The sequence below is a fragment of the Micropterus salmoides genome, unplaced genomic scaffold, assembly GCF_014851395.1.
Source record: "Micropterus salmoides isolate LMB-PRFRI ecotype aquatic unplaced genomic scaffold, ASM1485139v1 Ms_hic_scaffold_22, whole genome shotgun sequence".
In the NCBI taxonomy this organism is placed as follows: Eukaryota; Metazoa; Chordata; class Actinopteri; order Centrarchiformes; family Centrarchidae; genus Micropterus; species Micropterus salmoides.
Window position 1 is genome coordinate 4,712,919 of NW_024041373.1, and position 12,314 is coordinate 4,725,232.

Sequence of the window (12,314 nt, forward strand, 5' to 3'; positions counted from 1 at the left end):
CAGTGTCCCCTGTCTTCGTCCCAACAAACAGCTTGTCCCGGGGGCTTTATCTCTCACAGCAGTCAAACCTATGCAAGCTCAAACAAGTTTGTGTTTCTTGTCCTGTCACACTCTGTGTATATTGAACGGTCTTCACTGACTGTGGCAGATATCACTAAGTCACATATCCAATTTTCTGAAGGATAAAAGGAAGATCAGAAGAAACATTTTATGCTGCAGTGTCAAGAAGCTCTTGACAGCTGATCAGTTTTAGCTGTGTGGAGAGGATGTTAACCTGCTGCAAGGATGATGAGAGAAGGAAATGGCAAAGAAGCTTCTGTTTCTTGCTCCTGTCATGTTTTTTTTTTTTTTACAGGGAATTGTTGTCCTATTTGTATGAAAGAATGTGTGTAGCGCTGCCATACAGGGAGACAGTAACAGCTGTGACAAGACAGCCTTACATGAGAGTTGTGTTCACTGTTTGCTGTTTGTCTCTCTTGAATGTTCCCTGTCATCGGCCATTTAGTACCTAATGACCCCTACAGTATGTCCATCCTGTAGCCCTCAGACAGGCTTATCACAGCGAATATAGACATGTGCAGGACCGGTCGATTGGAAAATAACAGACCTGCAGAATTTCATCTCCTGTTTTCCTCTTGCAGGCATTAGTCGACTACTTTGAAGACAAGACCTGTCCTGTGACCGAGCGGCTCAAGGTCTTCTACTGCTGCCGAGCCCCGCCCAAATGGGCTGTCCAGGTAGCAAACACTTTTTTTTCAAAATCACAAGCCAAATTTGAATGTTTGGCATTTTAATAAGCCAAGAGAAAATGTATGCAATGTAAGGGGGCTGCAGGGCCTGCATCATATTTACACACCATATACCACTATTCCCACTTTGTCTGGTGCAAACGAAAGAGTGCTAGTAATGTAACAAAACTGTAGTGCTGGTTGCCAGATAGTGTGACAGAAGAACTTAACTGAACCTAACCTTGAGGTCACACTCCAATGTTGAAGTGCTCATAAGGACGATGTTAACATGCTGGTGTTTATGAGGTATGTGTTTAACATTGCATTTAACATTTGCAAATTAGCACTAAAGTACAGCCGAACCTGTGGGAATGTCATTAGTTCAGCAGGTATTTGATCAGAAACCAAAGTACTGGACTGGTTGACACTTCGGGAACAAGAGTGTCCATGGAAAACAATCAACTGTCACAAAATTTTATTCTTGAAAATGTCAACTATATGGTTGCTATAGATGAAAAGTCAGAGGATCGGCAATGTCATTAGCATACATCATCTGGGACATGAATGTCTGCATTCTGATTAGTGAAAACTTTGACCTGCTGGTGTTTCTAGAGCAAATATCGGGATTCATCCCAGTGGGACCTTTAATATCTGAACCAAATTTCATGGCAAACCACCTCATATTGTTGAGACATTTCACTAAAAAACAAAACTGTCAGCCTGCTGATGTTGTTACAGGGTAAGTCATAGGGTCAGGTCAGCAGAGTTCATTCTGGGAACCTTTGAACGTGTAACTGTTGCTATACCCTGCACAATTTAAACAATCTATCAATATATCTATCATCCCCTGCAAGAACTGTTTGTTGGTCCACAACAGGCTGTGTCCACAAATACTGAACTATGATGTCGCAATGTTCTGTTGATAGTCATGTTTCTAGCAGGATGGTGATGATCTTGGTGACCCCCTGACCTTCTGTTTTACCCAACTATCATGTCAAAACAGTACATTAATTAAGCTCGTGAGAGGACAAACCCTTTAGCATGTGTTTATTTCATTTATTTTACAAAATGACAACTTCCACGCATGATGTCACATAATCTTATTGGCAGATTATATTGTTACTCCCACCACTGGTAGGACATAAATAAGACAGGGAAAATGAGATTTTGTGACACCTTTGCTGAACCACAAAGCATCATAAGGTCTACAAAGACAGACATTAGACAGTATAACACAGCCCGAGATAGGCAGTAGAATAAAATGGAAAGAGTGTGAAGTAGAATAAGCACTAAAGATTTAGACTACTAATCCGAGAGATTGAAGGAGTGTTGAGAGAGGTAGAGATCAGCTGGGGAGGAGATATAATGTCAGGCAGCATGTAATAACTGATAACAGCAATAAAGCTGGAACCGAAGAGTCCCTATTGCCGCCTGAAGACTTGAAAGTGGGTTGATGCGGAGGATTGCAGCAAGCCCTGTGGGACATTTTCTCCACACTGGAGAACCTTGGCCTGCATGTAACAAAGCACTAAAGGCCCTTTAATGGTTGGGGGTGTTCTGTTTTTGTGTGTGTGTGTTGGGCTTTGTTTTGATGAGAAACCATTTCATTTTCATGCTGTTGGTGTGAGGGCAGTCTTTATATTTACATACTGTTGGCGTCCACATTTCAGGCCAAAACTACACATATATTTCACATGACTGCTTACCATTTTCTAAAGCTTGGTGTAAAATTTACAACAGATTTTCTGTTTGTCAGGGACCAGATTGATGTTCCTACATTTTACAGTGGTATAAATGTCAACTTTCAAATCCATGTCATATATATATATATATATATATATATATATATATATATATATATATATATATATATATATATACATACAGACAGAGAGAGAGAGACACAAACACACGAACACACACGCCTACTGTTTTTTTATTTAATTTTTATTTTTTTTATTTTTTTTAACACACACACGCTTACTGTTTTATTTATTTATTTTATTTTAATTTTTAATCTTTCTTTCTTTTTTTTTTAAACACACATACGCTTTGATTACTTTATGCTTTAATTACTGGGCTGATTGTTCTTATGTTGTATACATGGTGCTTTGGCAATGTTGTTGTTGCATTCATGCCAATAAAGAGAGAGAGAGAGAGAGAGAGAGAGAGGATATGGTTCATAAACAATGTATCATATTGAATTATTGATTCCTCAACTTTTATTGTAGCGCCACCAACAGGTTGACTTTGAGTGAAATGAATCAACAACTATTAGATGGATTGCCACAATGGGTCAGACATTCATGTCATGGTAAATTGTGCAATACTTGGCTACAACCTCATGTTTAGTGCCGGTTAGCAAATCTTAGCATGCAAACATGCTAAACTAAGATGATGAACATGGTAACATTATGCATGCTTAACATCACCATCCAGCATGGCTGTAGCATCTTAGTCTTGTGCTCTCCTGCTCCACAGAAACAGCTGGCCAGCCTGCTGACAGACCTTGGCTGCATGAGCTCAGCTCTGCTCATTTATGAACAGCTGGAGCTCTGGGAGGATGCAGTTATCTGCTATGAGAGGCTGGGCCAACATGGAAAGGTAAAAAAATACTCAGTTTTCATACCTAACTAAAAGTACCAATACCAAACGAAAAATGTTACTCAAGTAAAAGAGAGAGTCATCCAGAATAATACTACTCAAGTAAAAGTAAAAAAGTACCTGGTTTTAAAAGTACAAAAGTATCTACTATCTATTGATCTTACAAAAAACAACGCAGACTGTCTGATAGACACAGTTTGTAACTGCTTGTTAGGATGAGACAAGGAGAAGGAAACAGAAACTAACTAAAAACACTCGTGATCAGGCAGAAATCTCACCACAAATTCACAGAGATGTTAACCTCAGCACCTCTGATAAAGAGGGTACACCAAGACTGTGTTTTTTAAGAGGTGACGGATCACCTGTTCAAAAACTTGCTGTTAAAAGGTTGCTGCTAAAGGAGTGAATAACTACATCAAACTTGATGCAGCACCAGCGGGATCTCCACCCAGCTTTGCACGCCCAAGTAAAGGTAATACATAATAAGTGAGTTAAATAACGTGGCAAGTTTAAGTATATAAGGAATTAAATATCAACGTGTCACTTACAATCGATGCCGTAGCGATGATAGTTGTGCTTTCAGTGCAATGTAAACAAACAAAGCTGCATGTAACCTTTCAGACCCACTGCAACACCAGCACCGCTGTGCTATGAAACTCATTATTTCAATGACCTTCGCCGCACCAGGGCGGTTTGTTGGTGCGTCGAGCAACGCGCAGCGCACAGAAAGTGAGCACGCACGTTGCGGTCAAAGTAGTTGAACTTTTGTGCTGAACCCAGCTTCCACGCACTAAGGGCCCGATTTACTAACACCCCGAATAAAGACTACTAAATTGCGTGTGCATTCTAAAATATTACATGTGTAATTTTAGTACCTGTTATGGCTGATTAACTAAGAATTATTGCGTAGATGACAACCAGTGCAAACACAATGGAGGTGGCAGTATTTAAATGATTTTGCTTGTTTTAATGGTTTCCGCCATGGAGAGTCTGGAGGGAAAGCAGCCACTGAGTAAAAACCTTGGTTGGTTTCATGCAGTGCGTCCCAAGTATGTGGAAATTGTCTGAGATTGCACTAAGTACTTGGGACAGCACACCTAAAAACTGCTTTGGGAACCCCAGCAGAAACAGCTACAGTATGCTGGAATGATCCAGACGCAACGAAATTCCAGCAGCTCCTTCTGCATCCAGCCAGAGGGAACAATCACCGATCGTCCGGTCTCTCTGTGATCTCCTGGCCCTGTACACCCCAACACCCCATTCTCTCTCCGATACCTACAAGGGGTTGTGTCGCGGCGCACTGTGAACAGTTGGTGATCGTTCCCTCTGGCTGGATGAATTTTACGCGTGATCCATGCACTGCAGCTGGGGGCTCTCCGCAGCGCCACACAACTTTCTAAATTCTTCCATCTCACAGAGAAAAGAAGTCAGGTCGAAACTAAATTTTCTTTATCGGCATGAATGTTAATACAACAGTATTGCCAGAGATAAAGGAAAGTACAAAAAAAATAAAATAAAAATTTATTCATATACAGTTGTATGCAAAAGTTAAGCCACCTTTTACAATTTCCATGATTTTCATTTATTAATAATTGGGTGTTTGGATCAGCAATTTAATTTTGAGTTATCAAATAACTGAAAGACACAGTAATATTTCAATAGTGAAATAAGGTTTATTGGATGAACAGAAAATGTGCAATATGCATCAAAACGAAAGTAGACAGTTTCATAAATATCACATAAATATCACATCTATATTTAGTTGAGCCTCCTTTAGCAGAAATAACTCAATTCAATTTTATTTATATAGCACCAAATCACAACAACAGTTATCTCACAGCGCTTTTCATAAAAGAGCAGGTCTAGACCGTACTCTATGATGTTATTTACAGGGGGGGAGAGGGAGAGGGAGAGAGGGAGAGGGAGAGGAGAGGCGAGGGGAGGGAGGCAGCCTACACAATATACACACAGAGGTACAGACAGTAAAGGTGATGTTGCTATAGACTAAATGAAAAATGGTACAGATATTTATAGTAGTGTTAATGATAACAATCATAATGTTAATGATTATAATAACAATAATAACAGTAGGACTAGTAACAATACAGGTGCTGGTCATATAATTAGAATATCATCAAAAAGTTGATTTATTTCAGTAATTCCATTCAAAAAGTGAAACTTGTATAATGTATACATTCATTCCACTCAGACTGATATATTTCAAGTGTTCATGCCTTTTAATTTTGATGATTATAACTGACATCTAATGAAAACCAAAATCAGAATCAACTGGTGCCACACTCTAATCAGCTAATTAACTCAAAACACCTGCAAAGGCCTTTAAATGGTCTCTCAGTCTAGTTCTGTAGGCTACACAATCATGGGGAAGACTGCTGACTTGACAGCTGCACAAGGAGGGCAAGACACAAAAGGTCATTGCTAAAGAGGTTGGCTGTTCACAGAGCTCTGTGTCCAAGCACAGAGGCAAAGGGAAGGAAAAGATGTGGTAGAAAAAAGTGTACAAGCAATAGGGATAACTGCACCCTGGAGAGGATTGTGAAACAAAGCCCATTCAATAATGTGGGGGAGATTCACAAAGAGTGGACTGCATCTGGAGTCAGTGCTTCAAGAACCACCACGCACAGACGTATGCAAGACATGGGTTTCAGCTGTCGCATTCCTTGTGTCAAGCCACTCTTGAACAAGACACAGCGTCAGAAGCGTCTCGCCTGGGCTAAAGACAAAAAGGACTGGACTGCTGCTGAGTGGTCCAAAGTTATGTTCTCTGATGAAAGTAAATTTTGCATTTCCTTTGGAAATCAAGGTCCCAGAGTCTGGAGGAAGAGAGGAGAGGCAAAGAATCCACGTTGTTTGAAGTCCAGTGTATTTCCACAGTCAGTGATGGTTTGGGGTGCCATGTCATCTGCTGGTGTTGGTCCACTGTGTTTTCTGAGGTCCAAGGTCAACGTGCTTCCTGCTGCTGACCAACTTTATGGAGATGCAGATTTCATTTTCCAACAGGACTTGGCACCTGCACACAGTGCCAAAGCTACCAGTACCTGGTTTAAGGAACATGGTATCCCTGTTCTTAATTGGCCAGCAAACTGGCCTGACCTTAACCCTACAGAAAATCTATGGGGTATTGTGAAGAGGAAGATGCGATATGCCAGACCCAACAATGCAGAAGAGCTGAAGGCCACTATCAGAGCAACCTGGGCCCTCATAACACCTGAGCAGTGCCACAGACTGATGGACTACAGGCCACGCCGCATTGCTGCAGTAATTCAGGCAAAAGGAGCCCCAACTAAGTATTGAGTGCTGTACATGCTCATACTTTTCATGTTCATACTTTTCAGTTGGCCAACATTTCTAAAAATCCTTTTTTTGTATTGGTCTTAAGTAATAAAGTAACGGAGATACTGAATTTGGGATTTTCATTAGTTGTCAGTTTTAGTCATCAATTAAATGAAATAAACATTTGAAATATATCAGTCTGTGTGGAATGAATGAATATAATATCCAAGTTTCACTTTTTGAATGGAATTACTGAAATAAATCAACTTTTTGATGATATTCTAAGTATATGACCAGCACCTGTAGTTGTAGCAGAGGGTGTCGAGCAGGAACACGGGGGCAGCAGGTGACCCGCAACCACAGATCCAGACTCCACAGCTCCAGAGCCAGAAACACCTGCAGAAAGTGATAGGAGGAGAGAGGAGAGGGACAAGAAAGCACAAGACTACGGGAAAGGGGAGAAGTTGTGTTAGTAACATGCAATAATGGGATGAGGTTGCATACTGAGGGAGAGAAAGTAGAGGAGAGAGGAGCTCAGTGCATCATGGGAAATCCCCCGGCAGTCTAGGCCTATAGCAGCATAACTAAGGGATGGTTCAGGACTCACTTGAGCCAGCCCTAACTATAAGCTTTATCAAAAGGAAAGTCTTAAGCCTACTCTTAAATGTGGAGATGGTGTCTGCCTCCTGAACCCAAACTGGAACCTGGTTCCACAGGAGAGGAGCTTGATAGCTGAACGCTCTGGCTCCAAGTCTACTTTTGGAGACTCTAGGAACCACAAGTAACCCTGCATTCTGGGAGCGCAGTGCTCTGGTGGGGTAGTAAGGTACTATGAGCTCTTTAAGATAAGATGGTGCCTGACCATTATGACCTTTGTAGGTGAGAAGAATAACAGGAGAAATGTGATCTCTTTTCCTGGTTCCTGTCAGAACACGTGCTGCAGCATTCTGAATCAGCTGAAGAGTCTTAATGGACTTTTTCGAGCAGCCTGATAATAAGGAATTGCAGTAATCCAGCCTAGAAGTAACAAATGCATGGACTAGTTTTTCTGCATCATTTTTAGACAGGATGTTCCTGATTTTCGCAATATTACGTAGGTGAAAAAAGGTGGTCCTTGAAATTTGCTTAATGTGAGACTTAAACGACATGTCCTGATCAAAGATAACTCCAAAATTCCTGACAGTGGTGCTGGAGGCCAGGGCGATGCCATCAAGGGAAACTATATCTTTAGATAATACGTCACGGAGGTGCTTGGGCCCCAGAACAATAACTTCAGTTTTATCTGAGTTTATCATTAGAAAATTACAGGTCATCCAGGTTTTAACATCCTGAAGGCACATTTGAAGTTTAGCTAACTGATCAGTTTCATCTGGCTTGATCGGCTGATAACAGCCTCTAGACGCTTCCTATAGCCTGTAATGAGTGTCTGGATTCTGGATGAAGGTATTTTGGACCATTCCTCCTTGCAAAACATCTCCAGTTTCCTTAGGTTTGATGGTTGCCGAGAATGGACAGCCCGCTTCAAATCACCCCACAGATTTTCAATGATATTCAGGTCTGTGGACTGGGATGGTCATTCCAGAAAATTGTACTTGTTCCTCTGCATAAATGCCAGAGTAGATTTTGAGCAGAGTTTTGGGTCGTTGTCTTGTTGAAATATCCAGTAATTTCAACTTTGTGACTGATTCTGCTACATACGTCCACGACACCTTCTTCCAAAATGAAGCTGGCTTGTCCAAATGTGCATTTGCATTCCTCAAGCGACTCTGTTTGTGGCATGTGTGCACAAAAGGCTACTTCCGCATCACTCTCCCGTACATCTTCTCCTTGTGCAAAGTGCACTGTATTGTTGAACGATGCACAGTTACACCATCTGCAGCAAGATGATGTTGTAGGTCTTTGGAGGTGGTCTGTGGGGTGTTTTTGACCATTCTCACCATCTTTGCCTTCACCTCTCCGATATTTTTCTTGGCCTGCCATTTTTGGCCTTAACAAGAACTGTGCCTGTGGTCTTCCATTTCCTCACTGTGTTCCTCACAGTGGACACTGACCGCTTAAATCTCTGCTATAGCTTTTTGTAGCCTTCCCCTAAACCACAAAGTTGAACAATCTTTGTTTTCAGGTAATTTGAGAGATGTTTTGAGGCCCCCATGTTGCCATTCTTCAGAGGAGAGTCAAAGAGAACAACTTACAATCTTCCGCATTACATACCTTTTTCTCATGATTGGATGCACCTGTCTATGAAGTTCAAGGCTTAATGAGCTCACCAAACCAATTGTGTGTTCCAATTAATCGGTGCTAGGCAATTACAGGTATTCAAATCAACAAAATGACAAGGGTGTCCTAAATATAGATGTGATATTTATGAACCTGTCTACTTTCATTTTGATGTATATTGCACATTTTCTGTTCATCCAATAAACCTTATTTCACTACTGAAATATTACTGTGTCTTTCAGTTATTTGATAGCTCAAAATTAAATTGCTGATCCAAACACCCAATTATTAATAAATAAAAATTGGAAATTGTAAAAGGTGCCTAAACTTTTGCATACAACTGTAGTTCATCAAATAAATAAAATAAAATAATTGTATTTCAATACATTTGATGTAGAAAAATATTATCTAATATTGTTAATTTCTCTATTTTTTCTTTCATTAGGGGTATGTCTCCTTCTGGTAACAATAACAGCTGCCATCTCTTCTCTCTCTCACTCGGCGGTTTGCACCTTCCAAACGTATTAAATACAAATGCTGTTGCACAAATTTCGTTTAGGCTTGTTAGATCACATTGTGTGTAGTAAATAAATGTATTTACCTTTACAACAGGTGCATTCTGCGTGCACACCGTTAGTAGATGAGCTTACATGTTAATTTGCTGGTGATATCAAGTTTGCACACGTTTTTACTCACGCAAACTTTAGTAAATCTGGCCCAAAGTACAATAACAAAGTATTGGTACTTTGTTAGGTTCCACCACTGTGCTTGTGTCTATGGTCAGCACATTCATGACTGTATGATCAAGGACCTGTCGTGGTTAAGGTGCTTCACATTTTTTGAAAAACTTATTTTATCGACTCAGCTGATCGGAGTTACGATTTGTGTTACAATAAATGGGCAAGGGACATTATCAATGCATCTTAAAGAAAACTGAGACTATACTGTACAGTAACTCTTTATATTTGCATACAGCTACCGTAAAACTTTTAAAACAATTAATTGTGAATCCCAAAAAGCTGCCTACTCCATTTACTGGCCTGGTGTGGGAACACATTTTGACAGATAAACGCAGGTCTCCATTAAACGCCTGGTCTAGTTTTTATAGAAGTTCTTTGGATGTATAAAACCTCTTAAACCCCGCCGGGTCGCCCGCTTTAGCTGCTTCTAAGCTGCTTAGATCGTTAATAGAAACATTAATGTTTAAAGGGATGATCAATATGTCAGTGTGGACATGCTGCACATCGTTAGATCGGTTAGATTCTCCACAATTCAATCGTTCAGTTCATTTAACGCAAACGAGCCAAAGTCTAATTAATGTAGATTTACCGGTGTAACTGGCATGGTGTAAGAGATGAGAAAACAAAGGGCCGACTCCTGTTACCTCTGAAGCGCTCGTTAAGTCCGAATGTGTCCGTTCCTTGATGATGTATTTTCCTTTAGTCTGTAAGGGTCCACCGGTCAAAAGAATCAAAGCAGCTTTTCATGAAAAATGAATCCAAGTCATAATTCCTGTCATGTGAAGTCCGTCGCTCTCTGTCTGCTAACTTCTGCCACACTTCTCTCATCCTGCACCCTGTTGTTGGGTATGTTTGTTTTCGTTACGTTGCTGCCTACAAAATAAAAGTGCATAAGCCGTCTGTCGGAGCGGGATCAAATGAATGACGCGTATTTGATATTATTTGCTAAAATATTTTTTATACAAGTAATATTCATAATAATAATATAATAATAAGCTTTATTTATATAGCACAACAGAGTACAAAGTGCTTCACAACAAATCACACATAAAATACAAAAACAAATAACCACGTGGGATCTGACAGGGGGGTAAAATACAGAATATAAGAACAATGATCACAATAGAGTATAACAAATATGTTCAGTAGGACATACATACATTAGGACATTCCAGTATAGAATTCAATTTAAAATCCTGGTTCTTACTTTTAGAGCCCTGCACGGTCAGGTTCCTTCCTACATCTCTGAGTTGATACAGCTTCATACTCCCACCCGTAGTCTGAGGTCATCAGCTGAGAGGCCGTTAGTGGTTCCCTACACTCATTTTAAAACCAGAGGGGATCAATCATTCTAAGTAGTGGCATCTAGGCTGGGGAATGCTTTGCCTACCTTTCTACGTTGTGTGAATTCTGTTGATTCTTCTAAAAAGCAACTGAAGACGCTGCTATTCAAGCAGGCTTTTAGTTAGACGTGGGGTTTTTATGGTTTTTGTTTCTATGTTTTCCATTTTTATTTAAATTTTCTTATGCATTGTATTTTACTTTGTTGTATTGTATTACATTTTATTGTGAAAGGTGCTGTACAAATAAACTTTACTTAGTAGAAGATAAGACAAGGAAACAAAGTGATAAGAACGGTAGGACAGGAATAGTAAAACGAGTGGCAGCTCAGATAAAATCTGGATATGCGTTCCGGTAAAAGTATGTTTTTAAAAGAGATTTGAAAGAAGAAGCCGACCCTGCCAGCCTAATTTCCTCAGGCAAGTCGTTCCAGAGCCTCGGGGCCCTGACAGCAAATGCTCGGTCACCTTTTGTGTTTAGTCTGGCTTCAGGAATAGACAAGAGGCCCTTGCCAGAGGATCTTAAATCACAGGAAGACTCATAAAGAGTTAAAATCAGGAGCCAAGCCATGAATAGCCTTAAAAGTAATGAGTACAATCTTAAAATCAAAACTAAAACAAACAGGGAGCCAGTGCAATGATGCTAAAACAGGGGTGATATGATCATATTTTCTTGTCCTAGTTAAGAGACGAGCAGCTGAGTTCTGTACAGTCTGTAACCTATTTAGGGTTTTTGGATAAAGGCAAGTGAAGAGGCTGTTGCAATAATCAATGCGTGAGGAGATTAAAGCATGTATAACAGGTCTGTAACATTTAAAATAGGCCTTATTTTTGTGATATTTCTAAGGTGGCTGGACTGGACAAGTTTGAAATAAATAAACTGTTTTCATAGTTGTTTCAGTTTTGTGCAAAAGGAGTTAAAGGCCTGTCCCATATGGACGCCTGTCCCAATTATAGGCAGGGTTAATTCTGTGATTTTAGCAAATAAAAGCTAAAATGTTTTATGTTATATAAGAAAAATTATACTATATTACTATACACAAAACCTTCCCCCCTTTCATTCCAACCCTCTCATGCTTACATGCTGTCTCTTGCTCTCCCTTTCTCTTAAATCAGGTGCTGTGGTAGTTTCAGCCAATAGTACATGTGATGTAGTCACTGGGATCCAAAATAACAAGGCAATCCATTTGTCTGGAGTGGTTTGGTCTCTGTCCAATGCTGCTTCTCTTTTCTTCACTAGACCACTGCTATTTCATTCTTTCCTCCATCACAGGGACATTGTATCACAAAGTAATGCAAGGTAGCATGCAAATCATGCACATACATAGATAATGTAAGAAGTAAACTATTGCAACTGAAATTACAATTCATCCAGAACACAGAATTTTAAA

At 40.1% G+C, this 12,314-nt stretch overlaps 1 protein-coding gene across 1 annotated transcript in view; it reads left to right on the top strand.

The window, feature by feature from the left end:
• ttc27 (tetratricopeptide repeat domain 27) overlaps positions 1-12,314 on the top strand; it is a 98,246-nt gene that overhangs the window by 63,932 nt on the left and 22,000 nt on the right. The window contains 2 exon segments of the mRNA XM_038737733.1: positions 642-737; positions 3,210-3,332. Of these exon segments, the coding sequence (XP_038593661.1) occupies positions 642-737; positions 3,210-3,332 (219 nt within the window).